Source organism: Rosa rugosa, chromosome 2 (assembly GCF_958449725.1).
Source record: "Rosa rugosa chromosome 2, drRosRugo1.1, whole genome shotgun sequence".
In the NCBI taxonomy this organism is placed as follows: domain Eukaryota; kingdom Viridiplantae; phylum Streptophyta; class Magnoliopsida; order Rosales; family Rosaceae; genus Rosa; species Rosa rugosa.
In genome coordinates, this window is record NC_084821.1 from 40,303,077 (window position 1) to 40,323,416 (window position 20,340).

Sequence of the window (20,340 nt, forward strand, 5' to 3'; positions counted from 1 at the left end):
CGCGCCTTGTTGTAATTTCATTGCAACTGTTGAATCTTAAAGGGACATGTATTAAATCCTAAGCTATTGAACTGTATTTTAGTTATCCGTGGTTTACGAAAACGAGTCACTGACTGAAGATAAAATTGGTTTCGACATCCTCGAATGGGAATTCGAAGTCAGCAACTCTTGCCCCCATTTGTTTTTGAAATTGCCGTCTTTTGGAAGAACAATTTGACCGACCTTCCATTTGATATGGTTTTTGCTTGGTCTTGTTTCTCTCGGCTTATTGAATGACTGTAGGAAATGTTGATTTCCCAACAAATATTAGAGGGATCACTGGATCAGTTGGTGTTGATCAAAATATAAGATTCAAATGTTAGTAAATATATGAAGATGCTCATATTGCAAGACAACCCCCAAGAAATTTGTTAACAGAAAAATGAAGCTGCAGAATCAGGAAACTAGGGAGTTTTCTTTGAGAATCCAATGTTTGGTGAAAGTAGCTATCTAGCTAATCAAGGGAAACAAAAGAACATAAAAACACATCCAGGAAGCTGGCTTGCTTGACCGCATGAAAAAGGTCCCCATCTGGTATTTGGAATGACTCAAAAATAGATACACTGAGTATGCTAAATTAAAAAAGCTAGATACATTGTTCATAATCTAAGATTACAACACCACCAGACCCTCTGGTTCCTCAAATGTACACAAATATCTCTATAAAACCTAGACCTAAGAAGTCCCAAGTGCCTTCCGTGTATGAAAAAACAGTTTCCAGACCAATAATTATGCATATGAGCCCTGAACTTACATTTAGAATCACACTACAATATAATGACCCTGAAGGTGGTTGCCGGAAAGCTTGAAAAGCGGATCATGCCGACTGTAACCAACAGTTTTTTTAAAGTCCAACCCATTTCACCCATCTGAAAACCCGGCCAATTCTGAAGGGCAGCTCATAGTCTTTGGCAACGGCAGGCTCCCTCTTTGCAACCTCACGTTCGGACCACACATATACACCACGTTCTTGACGACTTCCAGGTACTGTGTTGTCCAGGATAACAGCCACAAGGAATGCAATCACCATGTGTAACGAAAATAATGTGTTGAGGACATAGTTCATCTGCAAACAGAAAATAGCAAAATCAGTTAGAAATGCAGGCCCCCATTCAAACTGACAAATTTCCATCTGTGAGATCAACTAAGCAACCAATAAACATGCTTACAAAACCGGTGTGACCAAACCTATGGTCTTCAAAGGGTTAAAAAAAGTAAACGACTGGAATCAACCATTCAACTAATAACTATATCTTTCAGCTAGGTTGTCCATTATCTTTTCATCACTAATAAGTTGATTCCTAACCCATATCATAACATAAGCAAGCAGTTCAGATTGGCAGTGGAACAGTGGCGAAACTCCTACTAACCCAAAGTAAATTGCAACAGAAAAATGATATCAGAATGGAATTCTAAAAATTTTGTTAAAAAAGGATGCTGCAAATACAATAGGTCAAATGACACGAATGAAAAACTTACTGGTCCTTAGCCAAAAAAAGAAAGAAAAGAATAACCAATTGGTCAGTTAGCATTTAAGAAATTCCCCATGAATTGATGAATGTATATGCATCAGACCTAGACACATCAACGGGCAAAAATGAAGAGGGTGAATGCGAACTTTGGACATTTCTTAGTGTTACAACATTATTGTTTTCTTCATTCAACAGGGAAAGACAAACACACAAACTCCATTTTTCGTATCACAGAAGGTCAAGTGGAAGGCATACCCCTCCATATTTGCTGCGGAAGGGCCCATGAGAAGCCACAATATATGGCTGAAAATAACTTGGAACAGATGAGTTGGAGTTTGGAGAGATGCCATATTGCTGAAAATATGCTGGTATTGACAGCGAGAAAAACAAAGATAGCCCGACAATGATAATATTCCGAGAGCTTCCAGCCTCGCTATAACGTAGATTTGACAGACCCAATGCAGCAAGCATCGCCCACATGAAGCACAGAAGTGCTGCAACCATGACTTGGGGAATTGATGCAAGAAACCCTCCAACTTTACCTGCATGTAAAGTATTAACTGTGATTTGTTGCAGTGAATTAACAATACTGCAGTCATAAATTTTGATTTGAAACTTTTTTTTTAAAATTTGCAATAAACAGACACCTCCAGCAAATTTCATGACCTCTAACAGAATCACCATTAAAGTTGGTCAGTACATATGACAGAAAATCATGATGATAACTAGTTAAGAAATATGAAGATGGTCGGGATGTAATAGCCAATTTTTCTTTCGGAATTTTTCTCTTTGTAGCCTAACTGATTTCTAACAGAACTCGACATTATCTGCCAAACCCTAACATCTCTAACCCTGCCACCATCTAACCGATGCATAAATTTTCAAGATTTCCTTTATCAATATGATTTTGTTAGGTCAAGAAACCATATATCTCTTTTACTAGAGACAAATGTTAGCACATCCGAATGTTTAATGAAGAATGACCTAGACTAAGCACTCAGGATTTTCTTTCTTTATTAGTTTCCCTTCTCCATAGAGATTTCAAAAGTAACCAGTAAATTTAGTTTGCAATGTTATCCTGAAAGACTCTATTTGCACGTCAGTTTGTAATCTATAACAGTTGCCCATCTCGCCTGAGTTCTTATGTTTAAGAGTTCACCTAAAATGATCTAGGAGTCGCATTTCCCAAAATACAAGTTATATGCCTTGCAATTTTTTCACCTTTTTTTAATTAAGTAGACAAGCCTTACGCGAGGAAATTTATTGGAAAAAATCGATGAAGGCCAAAGAACTACAGATTAAACACGTGGTAAACTCAAGGAGTTTATAAAGAAGAATTCAGAGGAATGTCACTCAAATAATGGACCAGAAAGAAGTTATCTTTAATCTAAGCTTGGAAGCCTCTAACAACCAATTACGAAAGAGACACGCCAGCAATTATAGTTATTCAAACTATGCATTTCATATTAAATGCAATTATTCCCAACCAAAAGAGAAAGTAAAATCATATGTCGGCAATGTTGTTGAGACTCTGAACTAAATATAAGAATGTGATTACACCCGAGTAAAAGAGAAAATAAAATAGTAAATTTAATCCCGAAATTTGTATAAGTACCAGAGGTAATAATATAATTACTATATGGAAAGAATATTTATCCAATGTCATTCACTAAACATGGCAGATTATTTCATATGTTTGTTGTTAGAGGCTCATCGTAAAATTGAAAACAGAAGCTTAACAGCACTTACCAACAAGGGATAAGACAATCAAGAGGCATGCACCCAATTCAACTGCTCTACGGCTTCCCATCTTAGTGACAGCTATTGTGTGCACATTTTCAGTTAAACTTGTGGACCCTGTTCCAGTACCCCATAAACCCGCCAAGATGCTGGAAAGACCTTCAAGACCTATCCCTCGACTAACAACACCAGGAGTTGGAGGCCTGGATGCCACCAATAGTGAAGAAGCATGATATGAGCCAACCTAAGAAGTTTAAACAAAAAGCAAAGTCAGCAACAAAAGTAACAAGTACTATTTGCAAGAGTAACAAAGATAACCAGCTTGATGGAACAAAGAATAATGCCTAATTTTGTAACGTAGTTAAATTACGCTGTAGGTTAGCACTACAATATTTTCCGCTACGCATAGAGGTACTGGCGGAGAGAAATTCTCAAACAGTGATGTAAAGGGATCATCTTTTATACAAGGAAAAGAAAAAAAACAATTAATGATCTGACTGGCTCACTGAAAACTGCTAATGATGAATCAGCTTGGTGCTTTCTTAAGTCAACAGTTATGTTCCGATCAGAATCATTAAAAAATGAAAAGATGTATCTAACAAAAGATGTGCTTACAGTAAAGATATCTTCAGAAGGAAATAGAATAAAGACGCACAAACATATGAAATGACAGAAAACTAACCGAATCCACTGATGAGATAATTGAAACCACACACATAACAATAGCCATTTTCCAGTGGAAAACAGGAGTACCCCATTGTAACGGATAAGGAAACCTAAACCATGGGGAAGAATTTAATGCATGAGAAGTATCAACTCGACAGTGCTTCATTCTCGACACATGCTTTCTGCAATGATCAGAAATTATGTTCGATGCAGGTACATTTGTATCACAGCCTTTGTAGTTATATACTCCAGCTTCAGTTAGGAGGAAAGCAGTTGCCCATGTGATTGCCAGACCCAATGGAACCTGCAATTTAGATAAATTTTAGTACAATAACATCGCAAAAGGCAACTAGAAAATATAAGATGAAATCAATTTTAATATGAATATGACAGTACTTAAATTTCCAACTTACTGCATATATTAGAAATACACGATGACCAAAAACAGATATCTTCCGTAAGTACTGTCGAAGTAGAGAAATGAATTAGATGATTTGTCACACCACCAAATTAGACACGCGCATCAATAAAATAAATAACAATATACCTACAGAAGAACAATTACCAAACATATATAACAGTAGCTTCAATAAACTTACAAGAGAAAAAGCAATGACCAATAATATCTGCACAGCACCAATCTCAAGACAAGTACCAACTAATGGGAAACCATAACTGTAGAAAGAAAGTCCAACAGCAGCAATTGTTGGTGACACAACCACTGGATTGATCAACCTGAAAAGGAAAGGCAAGTCAACTGATGCTGAGTTATTGGGAGTCTGGTGTAAGACCAAAATACGAGTCTTTTACATAACAGCCAGGCACCAAAACCAATATTAGTATTTTAAATATAACATTTTGTACCTAGAAAACCTAAAGACACAGTGATGGAAGAAAGTAGTAAAGACCATATGAACTTTGTGGTAGCGTAGCACGAGCAGGTGCAACTTAGGTTTCCCTCTCCAATGACTACATAATTAATACACAAAAATCCTCCCCAACTCCTGGCACCCTGTCACCTCCCATGCTTTCAACCTCCTCCTTGTTTTAGATACCCAAACATGATTCTATATCATTTGAGTGGGGTGACAAGGAAATCAAATGAGCAGAAGCCAAACCAAATACTAGAAGAAGTGATTTAGCAAAGGAGGTTCATATGCCACATTTCACAAGCAAATACAGTTCACAATGTAGCGGAAGCTTCACACCAATGAAGTGGTTTGGTAAAAACAATATCCTCATAACTGGCAAAAGATGGCTAAAGCTCAAGGATGATGGTGGTGGTGATATTGTGCCCTTTAATTGTAACGAGACATAGCTAAATCATAGAGAATACGATGAAAAAGGAAAGTACTTCATTTAGGGTCAATTATAGGAGTATGGTTAGTGAGGGTCTGAGGGCTAATATTGGTATGTTATTTAGCCTTGGTTTATTAAAAATGATCTTGTCCTACGTGTTCTAACATTATCTTAGACCATATAGCAGAGGATTGTAATAATCATTAGTCAGACTTGAAGAGTAGACACACCGATATGATTTAAGTATCCTAAGTATTTTTGTAGGACCATAGTTCCGAAATTACAAATATACTGCATACTCGTAGAGGAACCCATACTAATTGCAAGGTTAAAAAAGACGGTAATCAGGATCCATATATGGCACTTAAAAAGGTGCTACTATTGAAGATTGTTTAATAAGTTATTTGAGTGATGAACAATCAAATCAAGACATGATAAGTATATGCCAGCTATTTTTTTTTTTTTAAAAAAGGAAAAAAAAATGCCAGCTACCAGAATAAACACCAGCAAAGAATTGACACCATGTTTACACCAAATGAAGACACATGTACCTATCCACTTAAGCTTTTTAAGCAACACCAGTTGTTAGGTATGGCAAGTATTCCAAAGTAAACTAAAAGATACAAGGCATTCCTTTTCGTTTTCCCAAGTAACTAAAAAATATGAAATTAAATTTAAAATGTAAAAAAAATTTAAGATGCTGAAATCATACCTCAAAAAAAATGACATTAGTCCAGTATATCCAAGTATTGCTTGAAAAGCTGAACCTATTATTACTGCCCCCTGTAGCTCCTTCATGATATGCTTAAAATTCTGATGAGTTAAAGGATTACTGTTTAGCATTGATAATTATTCAATAACAAGAGCATATTACAAAAGATAATGAGCTTCTTAAAAAGCAAGAACACGTACATTTCCATTGAGTCCTTGAAATTCCGGGGAATTGATTATTGCCAAAGCGGGTGCTAGGTAAACAAATGAAGGGCCCTGTATCAAGGGCAATCTTGATCCAAACGACGTTTGCAAGAGAGTGGTCACTCCCGAAACAAAGAGCACTGTCGATACCACGTTTGCAGTATCCTCCTACATGCACTAAATCCAGTCAAACCAAACAATCCAACATTGCACATTCCAGTACCCAAATGCATAACAACTGTATGTGTCAAACTACTCACATAAGTACCACCCATTGCTGGAACTATGACGAGTGGAATTAAAATTATCGAACCCAATATGGAGAGATAATGCTGGAATCCATATAGACCAATGGGAACTGAAAAGCATTGTAGAACGAAACACAAACCATATCAACCAGCATAAAGAGAATTATTCAAAAAGGAAAAAATGCTCATTTCCTTCACTATACCTCATTTACAAATAAAGCTTCAAAATTCCACAAAAATAAATGGAACACACATTTTGAAATAGGAAAAAGAGAAACCCACCAAGCCCGGGCGTGTCTCTCAGCTCATACTTCATATGCGAACTCCTGCCCACATACCCATCATCATCAACACTATTAGGCAAAACATCCACCGCTTCTTCACTCCTCGCCGCCCTCCTCGGCTGCGAATTGGGCTCGGCCGGAACCGCCGCCGCTTGCCCATTGGGCCCGTGGCCCGCATTCTTCGACCCACCATCGGACTCCTTCCTCCTCTTCACCACCACCGTCTGATCCTTATCCCCACTCGGAGCAGCCGGCTTCGCCACCGGCGCCGGAGCCGTCTCCCCATTCGCGGCCTTCGGTTGGCTCCTAACCCGGCCGGCCTCGAGATCGGGCTCGGGCTCCCGGGTCGGCCGGGGCGGGGGCAAGGCTATCTGGCCGGAATCACTGGCATTGGTCTCGCCGGAGAACTTGGGCCGGAACCCGGTCTTCTTGGCCCAGGACGAGGGCGGCAGTGGTGAGCCCTCCGGAACCGGGGGCCACGGCCCGGGTCGCAGCCTAGTGGGTTTAGGGTCCGACTTCGACATTTCGGGTCGCTCCAAAATGGGACTAAACTAGTTCAACATAACTGGAATGAGTGAATGTGTGTGCGGATCTGGTAGTGTACTTGGAGGTTAGGGATTTCTGAGCAAAATGCGAAGGGTACAACATCAATTAAGGTCTGGGTCAGAGAGAAAGAGAGAGAATGAGAGAGTGAGGGTTTTGAAGGTTAGGGAGTGTGAGAGTGAGTGCAGAGAGAGAGAGAGAGAGAGAGTCTGAGAGAGAAACGCCAAAATAGAGACAACTAAGGGGGAGGTGGCGAAGCTCAAACCGCGTTGTTTTTAATTTTTCTAATTTTTTTTTTTTTTTTCTGTATTTAGAGAGAGGGGATTTAATATTTGTTGGTCGGGAAGGAAATATTCTAGATTATGTTGAGGTTTGGTTACGCAATTGCCGGGGAGGTTTCTATTTAGGGAGGTTGAGGAGAGATTTTCAGGTAGATTTGGTAAATCTAGGGTTGTGTTACGAGTTTTGGTTGAGAGATGAGAAACAAATTAAAATGCACAGATTTGATTGGAATATTTTCGGATACAGTTTTATTAGCATGATTTATTGTTTTTAGTTATGAAATTTTAAAGTAAGTTATAGTTTACACCAAACCAAAGTGCCTATCACTATCAAACAACTATCTCGCTCACCTTTTTATTGTCTTTGCTCGTCTGTAATTCTTTGTTTCGACTAAAACAGTAAAATCACTCATCGCTATATTAACATGGTAGATGAGAGATAACAGATATAATTTTCTCGTAATGACAACATAATGTTGTAATTTTTAGATTTCGATTCTCATAACCTTATGTTGTCAAAGTGTCAATTAGTAAAGGCTAGGATTTCTATTATCAAAGTACTAAAAATGTCTAACTATTTGTAGCCAGCAAATATCTAAATACAGATTTGCTCACCTAAGGGACAGTTTTAAGAGACTGTGAGGGACAAATGCATCTCAACCACTTATACAAAAGCAGAAATTATAACAACTTTAAATGTTTTTTTTCAGCCATCAGATTCACTTGTCCCTCACAGTCCCTTAAAAACTGTCCCTTAGGTGAGCAAGCCTTTATCTAAATGGACCCAGCAAAACAAATTTTGACTACAACTTTCCAATATTACCCTTATTTTAACCCTAAATTAAAATACACAAGAAAAAAAATTGCTTTCTTTCTGACGATGGTTTTATGGGCTTCTTCACTCTGCCATTGATAACTGTTGCTTTGTCTTCCATATCTTGGCTTCGTCTCTTTCTTTTGGTCTTTCTCTGGAGGCTACCCATATAAAAAAAGAAAAATTCCAAGATTTTGAACTAGCAATATATAAATCTCTTAGATGAAGCACCTTGAGTAATCTAAATCTACCTTCACCTCCCCTCTATCTGTAGATTTATATCATAATATACATATATATATTTTTTAAATTCTTTAATTTACCATATGATCTGTCCACATTCCACAATCATTCATGAATAATGATATTTTATTAGATGTTTCCATTACTTAAAAGAAAGGACCAGAGTTCAAGTGCTTCTCTACCGTTTTGGAGAAGATCAAAGTTCTTGCTTTGGATTATTTAGTTGACGAGGACCGGTGATCTAAGGAAAACAGGTGAATTGTACGGTGGCAAGTCTTAGGAAGACGAATGACGATTAATGTGCAGTTTTTTTTTTTTTTGAACAAGGGTAATATTGATAAATAAAAAATTGTTGGGTCTACATAGAAATTTGATGGGTATAAATAGAAACATCAAAAAAAAAAAAGCCTTATGTTATCAAAGTATCAATTAATTAAAGCTAGGATATAAATTGTCCCGTCCACATCATGGATGCAACCCATTGAGCTTAAAATGATGAAAGAGAAAGAGCAATTTCTCATGTATGCAACACCTTCAGAAATATGAATTGTTTTGAACCACCACAGGTGGTCGAGTTGGTAAGAGCCTCCAGGTGTGGAACCCCCACACCCGGGTTCGAATCCCGCCGACGCTTATTGGAGTTAAATCCCAATAAATTCTTGGTGGCCAGGGGGGAGGAAGCGTTCTAACAAGATCCCTCGAGCACGGATTAGTCTCTGGGCCTAAGAAGCCTTTGAGGACACCGTGTGATTGCCAAATCAAAAAAATGAATTGTTTTGATGAAATTTTTCCAAAGAACTCACAAGTAATTGGCAAGTTGTCTTTTTGGGTAAAAATATATATATATATATATATATATATATATATATATATATTTTTTTTTTTTCCTTGAATTAGAGAAAAATAAATAAATAATATGAAAGTTGTTGGAGACGTTTTTAGATTAAACATTGATAAAAATTTAAGAAAAAAAATTTGCACAAGTTAGAGAGTTTATGTATGCTTCATTTTTTTTTTGTATGTTTTTTTTTTTTTTGAATTAAACCCAAATCGGGTATTTTGGTACGCTTCTTTAGTAGAATTGAATATACTTTTTCTTTTCTTGCTTTCAGTAAAATAAATATACTTTTTCTTTCTCCTAAAAAAAGGATATACTTTTTCTCTAAAACTAAAAAACAAAAAATAAAAAGCTTGTGGAAGTCTCCAATAAAGTCGAAAGAAATGTCATTACCCAAATCACTTCAACCTTACTAACAAAAGTGACCTAAACCGCAAGATTTCTCTAGCTCAATGTTAAAGTTTCTGACACTTTTGATATAACAGTGGAATAATGCACAACTCTCATTTGACCCCAAAAAAAAAAAAAAGTCACATCTCTCATAGCCAACACTATATATACACACCATGACACCTCCTACAGCAAACAATTTCACTAATTTGTTCTGTTAAAATAACTCTTAGGTGCCAATATTCCCATGATGAACATCCTGCAATTGCTATCGAGTAAAATTGAGGGGTTTAGCACTGATCCAGAAATATGCTGCTAAAGGAACTTAATAATGAGATAATTACATTGAAGTATTAACACTTGAGCTGCTAATGCAGTTGCTGCATTACTGTGGAGACTAGTGTGATGACCAGAAAGACGAACCTGAGTAACAGATTTTTGAGCACTTTAGTACCTTTTGCAGTTATGCTGTAGCCTTTTTGACTCCCTGTCCTTTGAACTTTGAGAATTTTGTAGTAAATTGCTAAATGTGAAAGAACACGGAGTAAACTGTCCAGACTATAGTACAGGGCAGTGCTGCAACTTTCTCTAAAATTATTATTACAATGGGGAAATTATTGGTCACTCCTTGTACTTTTAAGGCTTCAACAGTTCAGTCCGTACTATCCTAATTTTAACAAATTACTCCTCAAACATTCAAATTTCACACAATGTGGTCCAAAATGACTATTTTACCCCTCACTTCCTTTTTTTTATTTATTATTATTTCCTCTCTCTTTTTTATTATGTTCTCTGCCCCTCTCTCTCTCTCTCTAGAGTCAAACTCTCACAGTCCCTCACCTAGGGATTGATCCGAAATCCGAAATTCAACGACGACGATGTTGTCGAATCACTTGCAGAATGGAATTAAGGCGCTGAAGCTGGCCTGGTCTAGCCTCCCAAACTCCGATGAAGCCGAGAACGACATCGTTGGGTTGAGGAAGAAGGACGACGAGGGCGTCGGTTTAATTTGGCGTTTCTTGGAGCTTTGGGTTTAATATTGGGTTTTGTTTTCACCTCCCAAACTTGAATGAATCATTTACAATTAAGAGTTCAATTGTTGGTTTAAATGTTGGAGCTTTGGGTTTAATTTGGGGTTTAATCTGGGGTAGGCGGGCTGGGAGTAGAGCTCGGTGGAGGCGAGTTGGAAATAGGAGCGGAGCTGCTACCTTAGATCATAGAGCATAGTGGTAGTAATCGTAGCGACCTCTCCAAACACGGTGGCGAATCAAGGGGTGAGGTTGAGCCTGAGTGTAGCCGAAGATACGACCGCGGCGATGGGGAAGAAGCAGGTGGATGGCAGCGTGTCAAATCCATTGGCGGTGATGGATTAGATGGATGGGGTGGAGTCGTGGGTGACAGTTGAGTGCGTGCGAGGCACATGCATGTCGGCTCTGAGTTCTTCTCAAGGGTTTGGGTTTGGGTTTGGTCTTTCAGGGGTCAGTGCGAAGGGGAGAGAGAGAGAGAGAGAAGTGAGGGTAAAAAAAAAAAAAGGAAGTGAGGGGTAAAATAGTCATTTTATATCACATTGTGTGAAATTTGAATGTTTGAGGAGTAATTTGTTAAAATTAGGATAGTAGGGATTGAACTATTAACGTCCTAAAGGTACAGGGAGTGACCAGTAATTTCCCCAATTACAATTAAGAGCTGCAGAACCATTTTTATTGGTATGTCCAGAAACCATTGCTAAAGCCTAGCTGCGCATGCTAAATGTTCATTGGCATAGGTGTCAGTGAAACAACAGCCAACAACACAAAACTTATCATTACATGGAAATATTAAGCAGTTTATTCAAGCTGATATTGCTCACTAATAACAATAACAAACCTCAGAAGTATTTTGTAGCCTCACTTCTACTTAAGATCAGATTCATGATGCTGCTTCTATAATGCATGTGCTTGAAACACAATTTAGTTGTCTTTATTAGTTATACCTCTAGTATGCATTCCTCTTGTGAACAGTCAATTCAATAAACTCAAGTCAGCACAATCATATACCAGCTCAAGTTAAAACAAATTCTTGCAGGTTCTGTTTTCCTTTTGTTGTTAAAACAACTTGTAATTGCTGCTTTAGTTTCCTATTGAGAAAGCAAGCAGATTCACATAATCATATTACACATTGTATGCAAACTCCTCACAGGCTACAGTTAGCACAAGCAAGTGCAGAGAAAAGGATAATTAAAAAATAAGCATTACCTCATGTTTTCTAGGATTATAAGTTCAACGCTTCAACAAGCTCCATAGAATGGACTCTTAATATAAACAAAGAAAATAAAGCTGTAATTTACTTCCTACATGTGAAGGACAAACTACCTCCACAAAGTCTATCATCAACTTCATGACTGCAAGAAAAAAGTTATTGGTGAAGTGCACCACGTACAAGCCCCTAAACCTTATCAGAACTCAGCTAACTGGCAGTCCACCAAGTCCAAGATGAACGGTGGTTACTTACCATCTGAAGTTCTTCATGTTTGATTTCTTTAGAGGGAATTGGATAACATCTTCCTGGGGTGCCATGCTTGTGTAAGCATGTACTTTCCTTAGCTCTATGCTAGTTGCTGTAGCTTGACCAAGCTTGTGCACACTTTAGTAGTTGCTCATGTGCACACTTTAATAGTTGCTTAATTCATTAGTTTTTATTAAGCTTGTTATTGAATATGTAATCGTTTTCCCCATAGGTTTTGGAAGAAAGGTATGCGACTCCCCATTCACTAGCTAAGAGCTGCCGTTTGTTCTCATTGATTCGACTCAAAAGATAAAGGAACTATTCTCATTCCAGAGGTTGGTGTCTTTAGTAAACAGTGAGAATATGGATATGGTGCCACTCAATTAAGCCGATTTGGGCACCAGAGAGAATGAACTAAGTTGGAAAGTTGCATTGAGCTAGTTGAAGTATTACTTTTATGACTACGACCTCGGCCACCATGTGTGGAATACTTATTGACATTTGATCAAAGCATAGATTATGGCTTTTGGAGCATGTCATTACTTCAGGTGAAAGCTTGTTGCTCTGGATCCTGCTGGAAACTCTGGATCCTGCCATTGTTATTGAGTACAATTCAGGGGTTTAGCATTCATCCAGAAATATGCTGGTAAAGGAATATATAATGAGATAATTACATTGAAGCATTAACACTTTCTTAGCCCCGGAAAGCTTGAGCTGCTAGCTAAACTAAGAAGGTGAGGAGAAATTCCTTGAATAAAACTCACTTCCCCACTCTTTTTCACTATTTTTTTTTCTATGTAAATGAACTTGTATTAAAAAGAAAAAGGCAAATCTAAATTACAAACAAAATCTTCCAATTATTACACAAGATCAAAAGACTAATTAAAAATTTCTGTGCGCCCTTCTCCCCCTTGTGCCTCTTGGCTGCCTCCTCCTCCTGCAAAATTTCTCTACGAACCACTGCTGCTTATTGGTTGTTAAAGTGTTCCCAGCAACAAATCCAACAACCAACCCACTAACAAGTCCAGCAGGGAAGAATACACGCCATTCAAATGGAAAACCAGGGTCTTGGTGATCTTCTTCAATATGGCTTGGAGGTGGTGGATTTGAAATCTCAGAATCTTCACATTTCACTAGCAAATGAAATCCACACAAACCCGGATTGCCTAGATACGAACTGCTCTCAAACGTATCCAATTGGATTCCACGTGGTATAGGCCCGCTAAGATTGTTGTGGGATACACTAAACACCGCCAGGAAATTGAGTTGTGTTAGAGTAGTGGGTATCTCTCCTGATAGATGGTTCCAAGAGAGATCCAATACTTCAATAGGTAAGTGCCCGAACGATGAAAGGATATCTCCTGATAGCTGGTTTCGGGAGAAATTCAACACTAAAAGGTCTCTCAAGTACCGTAAAGATGACGGAATGTTACCCGAGAAATTGTTGTTGGAAAGGCTAAGAATTTGAAGCCCTACTAGATTCCCAATGGCACCTGGAATCTCTCCTTCAAACTTGTTACTTGAGAGATCTATGACTTTGTAGTGAAAAGGATTCTGAAAGTTAGCGTACTTCAAAGGTTTCAGCTGAACACCTATCCCGGAGAGTGACATGGAGTAATCATAAGGATACGTTACAGCACCAATACTGCAAGTATCTTGGAATACTGTCGAGCCTTCTTCATAAATACTAACAGATTTGAGGCAATTCCAGTTCTCTATGAAGTTAGACGGCAACATTCCAGAAAAAGAATTGTTAGATAAGTCAATGATGCACAACTTTGAGGACTCGAGGTTTGTTGCAGCCATGCCAATTGTGCCATGAAATCTATTAGACCGCAAACTGAGAACCCTCAAAACTGGAAGAGCCCATAACCAAGCTGGTAAGATGCCACTGATCTGATTGTTTGCCAAAGCAAGAAATTCTAGCCGAGTACAATTCGCCATAGATGTTGGTAGCTTCCCCTGCAACATATTTTCACTTAAGTCGATTGATTTAAAACTGATTCCGTTGGTACACATTGGAGGAATTTCGCCCTGAAATGAGTTATTCCGCAGGTTCAATATCTCCAGAGCATCGGAGTTACCCAAGCATTGTGGAATCAGGCCACTCAAGTTGTTGTTTGACAAATCGAGAATAAGCAGAGAACTCAAGTTGCAAAATGATACTGACATTTCTCCACTATAAACATTGCCTGGAACAGAATAAATTTTGATTGTTGGTGGTGGAGTTGGCAGTGATCCTTGTATCATGTTAAATCCAAGCTCAAAAACTAGGAGATTCGACCATGGAAGAACAACAAGGTTTTGGTCAAATCCAGATAAAGAGTTTCCAGAGAGGTTGAGATACAACAAGGTTTCTCTACTTGAGTTCCACATCCATTTCGGTATTTGGCCCTGAATATAGTTGCCTGATAGGTCTAGCTCAACCAATCCACTGTGATTCCTTAAAAATCCAGGAAACTCTGTTAAATTACATGAGCCCAATTTCAGAACTTCAAGCTTTGGAACAGCAACTCTCGCATCATTTTTAATCTGCAGAGATAACTTGTTGGATGATAATTGAAGTACCCTTAGCTTCTTGAGGTTGGGAAAATTATCGAACACAACTGATCCAATCAATTTATTTGAGCAAAGGTCAAGATATTCAAGATTGTGAAGATGGAATAGTGACCTAGGAATTGCTCCTTGCAAATTGTTAAATCGAAGGTTTAGAAGAGTTAATTGGGTGAACTTCACTAGCCATGATGGGATATGACCAGTTATTTGATTATGGTCCAAGCTAAGTTCTCTAAGTTGCGTCAGATTAGACACAAAAGTTGGGAACTCTCCACTTAAGTAGGTATGCCCAAGGCCCAAGTGGTAGAGTTCTGTCAGCTTTCCAATCCAAGACCAGGAATCAGAATCTATCAGACTAAAATTATGAGGTCGTGAGTCTTGGTGAGTGCAACTACGGTCGAAGAAAAATGAAAGATCAAGGTAATTGAGCTGGGTAAGGTTGCCTAGTGAAGATGGAACATGAGGATGGAGCTCAAGGTACTCAATGTTCAAGAATTTTAAGGAACGGAGGTTACCGATTGAATCAGGTAAGCCACCAGAGAAATTTGTCCTCGCAACATTCAAATACTCCAAGGGACTACTCCTGTTGAAATCAGGAAAGTGACCTGCCAGGTCTTGGATAGTGTCCAAATCAAGAACCTGCAAGTTTGGTAGATGGAAGATGCCAACAGGGAATTCTCCAATTAACCCACAGTTTTCTAGGCGGAGAGAAGTGAGAGAAGATGCATTGACCAAGACATCAGGCACAGTGAAGGGCATGTAAACACCGCTAAGATGAAGTTGTTTTAGGTTGGTTAAGTTTTGAACTAGGCTTCTCAGCTGGCTGGCCTTTTCCAGTCTCAACAAGCGAGTGGAATGTTCATAATTGAAAGAGAGATCAATGGCAGAGAGCTTAGATAACTTCGAAATTTCGGATGGAATTTGACCAGAAAATGAGGACTTTGAAAGGTTTAGATATGTAAGACTCGTAAGATGGCCTAACCTGGATGGTATCTCAGAGAAATTGAAGTGATTATCTGAGAGATCAAGCTTCTGCAAGTGAGCAAGTTGGAAAAGGCCGCTATTGGAGTTGAGAGAACCAAACAGACGGCTGCTTCTGAGGTAAAGGCCAACAACATGGCCAGTGTCCTTATCACACTCCACCCCATCCCACGAGCAGCAATTGCTCCTCCCTACTCCTTTTCGTGTCCAAGATGCAACCTTCGGGTGAGCAAAAGGATCTTCGGAAGCTGATTTGTTTATAGTGAAGCTCTTTTTGAACTGCAACAAGGCATAGCGATCATCAACATTGCAAAGTGTCTGAACAAATGAAAAAGAGTGGGTAATGTTGAGTAACAGCAAAAGCAGGAAATGGACAGAAAAACCATTACACAACCGCGAGGCTCCCATTCTCACAACAATCTTGTAATGTTCTGATGCTTAAGGGTTACATGTTAAGGGGAGGCTAAATTAAACTCGTTATATAGAAAAACGTTGAGGGAGGTGCATGAACAGATTTAGTTGATGACTTGAAGTCATGCCGCAAAGTTGATCATCATGTTTAATTGTCTTCTCAGTTGTTCGAAGACCTGAAGTCAAGTCGTCGTCATCGTGCATCACGCCCTAGATTTCTATTTTGGTAGATAGCTTTATTGGTTTACGCGCTAGCTGAACCTAATGATGATAACTAAATGAAGTATAAAGTATAAACAGAGTCATCGTCCCCAGCCTTACACAACAAGATCCTGCTGAATGACTGAATGTCTAAGCACAAACTTTACCTCTCCTTTTTTTCCTCTTCTTTCTGCAATTCAGATGTGTGAATACAGCACAATAGATGGCGACAAGGTTTTTTTTTTTTTTTTTTTTTTTTTTTTTTTTTTTTAAAAGGCTTGGATAGGTGAGGAAGGATCCTACCTATCCACTTAAATTAAGAGAAGGAAAACCAAAATACAAAGGAGGGGGACCAAAGCCAAAACCTCCCAGATAAAAGGAAAGCGTACATGACACTAACGAAAACGAAAGTTCGGAAGACCTAATTGGTCTCTGTTACAATGTGCAAGTATAAAGGGTGGAGCAGAGTCCCACCAAAACAAGCTTGTAGAAGCTGTACCAAAATTCGCTAATGCATTCGCAACTTGATTACCTTCTCGAAAAATGTGTGATGAGCGGAAGTTCATTTGAGAAATACGATACAAGCAATTGCGCCATTCGATGCGAAGCATCCAAGGAACTAAATTAGGACTGCGAAGAAAGTCAAGGATAAGAGAGGAATCCACTTCCAGCCAAATATGTTTCCAGTCTCTAACCCAAGCAAGTTCAATGGCCTTGATGACTGCCATCACTTCCGCAGCAACAGAGCTAGGAATTTCAAGATTAGCAGAGAAAGCACCCAGAACATGACCCCTGTAATCTCGAAAGACCGCACCATAACCCCCCACATTAGAACCATGCTTCCAAGCACCATCAGAGTTAATTTTAATCCACCCAGAAGGTGGAGGCTGCCAATTGACTTCAATTCTCCTAGGAGCATTGCGAGGCTTACATTGGACACCAAACCTCTTCAATATCCGGAGATCGCTTATGGTGTTATGTATGTTACCGTGAGCAAGTCGACTAGCATACTGAATGTGCCCTGATATCATTCGACAAATCACACCCACATGAAACACCCGGCCATCATATTTTGCTTTGTTTCTAGCATTCCAAATGAACCATAAAACTGTTGTAAAGCAAGCCAACCATAGCTCTTTTAACTGTGGATTAAATCCAGCAGAGTTACCCAAATGAAACACGCCTAATATTGAGCAAGGCAAAACACCCAATTCAAACTGGTTAATCATGTGGTTCCAGATTCCATGAGCAAATGGGCAATGAAGAAATATGTGATCTACAGAATCCAAATTAAGAGAGCAAAGACCACAACGAGAAGCCAAAGAGACTCCCCTTTTCTGCAAAAACTCATCAGTAAGCACCCTGCCCCTTAACACCTTCCATGTCAACAATGAGATACGAGGCGTAATGTACTTAGACCAAATGCATTTACCCCAATCCATTGAAGGAAGAGGGGGGCGTAAAAAATGAAAAGCTAATTTAGCAGTAAGCTCACCCGAAGAAGATGGTGACCATATCAATGAATCATCAAGTGTAGGGTCAGTAGCAATGGGCACCTTACTAATCAACTCACACAAAGCAGGATAGTGAAATTGAAGTAAGGTTCTCCACTCAATCTCGACTAATAGTTGTATGTTTTAAGAAATAGTTACGTATGCGCAACAGAGTTTTGAGAAAATTGCAATTTGGTACCCAGCCTTTGTGACAATCTAATCGCTGTCCTTTCAACTTGAGAAAGGAGGAATTAATTGCCAAATTGAAAGAACTTCCGCTGACTGAGTTTACCGAATCGACTGTTATTTTCACACGAGGAATGTATACAAGACGTCTAACTAAGAAAGCCAACTAAATTGTATTTCAAGCATACGGTTTATAGAAGGTGCATCATGAATCTGAGCATAAGTAGAAGTGAGGGTACAAATTCCAAGTTACAAATGACCACATGCCAGTCGACAGTACAATCCATATTTAACAGTAACAATTGTAGTGCACAACTTTAAAAGAGCTTCAAGGGTGTAGCAAGGGTAGAACCAATAGCTATATAGAACAATGTTTTATAAGGCTGAGGCGTAGCCGAGGCGTTTTCGGGAGAGCCTCAGCAAGGCGTTCGCCTTGAGGCGTAAGGCGTAAGCCTTACGTATAAATTAGTTGTATTTATGTATATAACTAGTCTTATGTATAGAACATGTAATGTAACCAAACACTAAATTTTGACAACCAATTCTCCCTCCCAATTACACAATGAAACTCAAAAACCAATCACACAGACTGAAAAAAAACAGAAGTTGGGAATTGTTTACATACAATTCTGATGGTAATGGCTCAAAGCTTAAAAGCTGATTATCAGCATCATTGTTACTGGCTTCATTGAGATCCCTCAAACTTCTCCTTGAAGGAGTCTTGTCTATGCAGCCACATCATGTGCCCCTGAAACTCACAAAACAAACATAACCGTCACGTCACAGCACAAACATAACCATCAGTTTCTCTATAAGATAATAACAGAAGCTATACCAGAAGCTAATTATCAGTGATTAGTACTCTAGCCAGCCTCGCTATACTTGAAGGTGTTTGATCTGCCATACAAGGAACATTAGTGCAACAAGTAGAAACTTAATTGAGAAAGCAGTTCTGCTAGAGGTAAAGCCAGCAACTTTGGCCATAATGAAACACCACTCCTTTGTTTTGATTACAAAATGATTACCAGAAACACATGATAATCCCAGATTGCTATTATATATGAGTAATATGACCAAATAAGCACATGATAATCCCCAACACTATATATGGTTTGCATATTCTGCAAACCTTGCCAATACCCATGTTCTTTCCCTCATTTAGTATCAATTGCTACCACTGCACCGATTGCTATCATACATGATTTTCATTCATTTATGCTATTATCATAATCTCACATTCCCAGTTGCACCAAAGTGATTAATTGAACAAGAAAAACAGAACATTTGCTGCAAATCGGATTCATCAGCAAGATCGAGGAAATCAAATTCATACCTTAAATCCTTTGCTGCAAATCCGATTCCAACTCTCCAAGTGAGAAAATCTCTTGCTCCAAGTGCGAAAAAAGCCTCCTTTAGAGCCAAATCCTTGAGAAAACTCATGGGCTCTTGATGATTTTATCAAATTTGTTGCCTGGGAATTGGGATTTGGAAGTGAAAGAGTCGGAGTTTTGATGGAGGAGGCTGAAGGAATCGAAAATGACTTCAGCTCGAGACCTGAAGGAGTTTTAACTCTCAAACCACCAAAACGACGTCGTTTTGATCAAAAAAAAAAAAAGAAAAAAAAATCTCAGGCGTTCGCTTTAGACGCCTTAAGGCGCGCTTTGGCCGCCTTTTCCGCCTGCATCGCCGCCTTGTCCGCCTCTGCGCCTCACCTGCAAAACACACTCATTTTCTACAGCGCCTCGCGCTTTCTAAGCCTTAAGGCGTGCTTTTTAATACATTGATATAGAATACGATCTGTTTTTTCTCCATGTGGATGCGATTGTATTTGAATCTGCTCTAGCATAACAGCCACCAGATTAGAGGAGAACAAAAACCGTGGAAGTATTACAGAAACAGAAATAAAGAGCTTCCAACATGCCACTTTTTTTTTTTTTTTTTTTTATAATTAAAATAGAGGATTAGGCGATATTAGCCCCTTGTTAGTGGTCATTGCGCAAGGCGCCTACCCTCCCCAAAATAGAGAGGGGACCACTACACCCGGGAACCCACCCCCCGTCCCTCTAGCTATTTTATTTTATTAGAATAATAAAAAACAAAATACAAGATGGAAGAGGGGGACATAAACCAAAACCACTCCCAATACCAAGAAACATTACAACTGGACTGAAATTTCCAACATTAAAGATAGCAAATCGTCCTATCTGTAAAGAAGAGAAAAAATTGAGGACCAGGAAGGACCCCCAAAAGAACAAC

General features: G+C 38.8%; 2 protein-coding genes and 1 long non-coding RNA gene across 4 annotated transcripts; all 3 read right to left on the reverse strand.

The window, feature by feature from the left end:
• Positions 1-554: 554 nt before the first annotated feature.
• Positions 555-7,425, reverse strand: LOC133733681 (nucleobase-ascorbate transporter 12). 2 transcript variants are annotated; one of them, XM_062161327.1, is made up of 10 exons: positions 6,662-7,420; positions 6,392-6,489; positions 6,129-6,299; positions 5,929-6,029; positions 4,517-4,652; positions 4,331-4,381; positions 3,934-4,221; positions 3,261-3,495; positions 1,767-2,053; positions 555-1,105 (listed from the first exon to the last, which is right to left on the reverse strand). In XM_062161327.1, the coding sequence occupies exons 1-10, from the start codon at positions 7,185-7,187 to the stop codon at positions 884-886; spliced, it is 2,115 nt and encodes a 704-aa protein (XP_062017311.1). In that variant the 5' UTR covers positions 7,188-7,420; the 3' UTR covers positions 555-883. The 2 variants fall into 2 exon arrangements, with proteins under 2 accessions (XP_062017311.1, XP_062017312.1); XM_062161328.1 differs by lacking the exon at positions 1,767-2,053 and having other exon boundaries at positions 6,662-7,425.
• A 5,713-nt stretch (positions 7,426-13,138) lies between these two features.
• On the reverse strand, positions 13,139-16,201 carry LOC133730741 (receptor-like protein 7). The gene has a single exon (XM_062158277.1). It carries the CDS (start codon positions 16,199-16,201, stop codon positions 13,139-13,141), a length of 3,063 nt encoding a protein of 1,020 aa, XP_062014261.1.
• Positions 16,202-18,447: 2,246 nt separating this feature from the next.
• LOC133734679 (uncharacterized) lies at positions 18,448-19,958 on the reverse strand. Its single transcript, XR_009858514.1, has 3 exons — positions 19,418-19,958; positions 18,920-18,981; positions 18,448-18,832 (listed from the first exon to the last, which is right to left on the reverse strand). It is a non-coding gene; the product is annotated as an uncharacterized LOC133734679 (long non-coding RNA).
• Positions 19,959-20,340: the final 382 nt, after the last annotated feature.

Excerpts from the sequence above, each read along its gene's own strand:
- LOC133730741 (XM_062158277.1), bottom strand. The coding sequence starts at position 16,201 with ATGGGAGCCTCGCGGTTGTGTAATGGTTTTTCTGTCCATTTCCTGCTT.
- LOC133733681 (XM_062161327.1), bottom strand. The coding sequence starts at position 7,187 with ATGTCGAAGTCGGACCCTAAACCCACTAGGCTGCGACCCGGGCCGTGG. Across the intron at positions 6,300-6,391 it reads CAGCAATGGGTGGTACTTAT|GAGGATACTGCAAACGTGGT; the intron begins GTGAGTAGTTTG and ends TAGTGCATGTAG. Across the intron at positions 3,496-3,933 it reads TTATCTCATCAGTGGATTCG|GTTGGCTCATATCATGCTTC; the intron begins GTTAGTTTTCTG and ends TAAACTTCTTAG.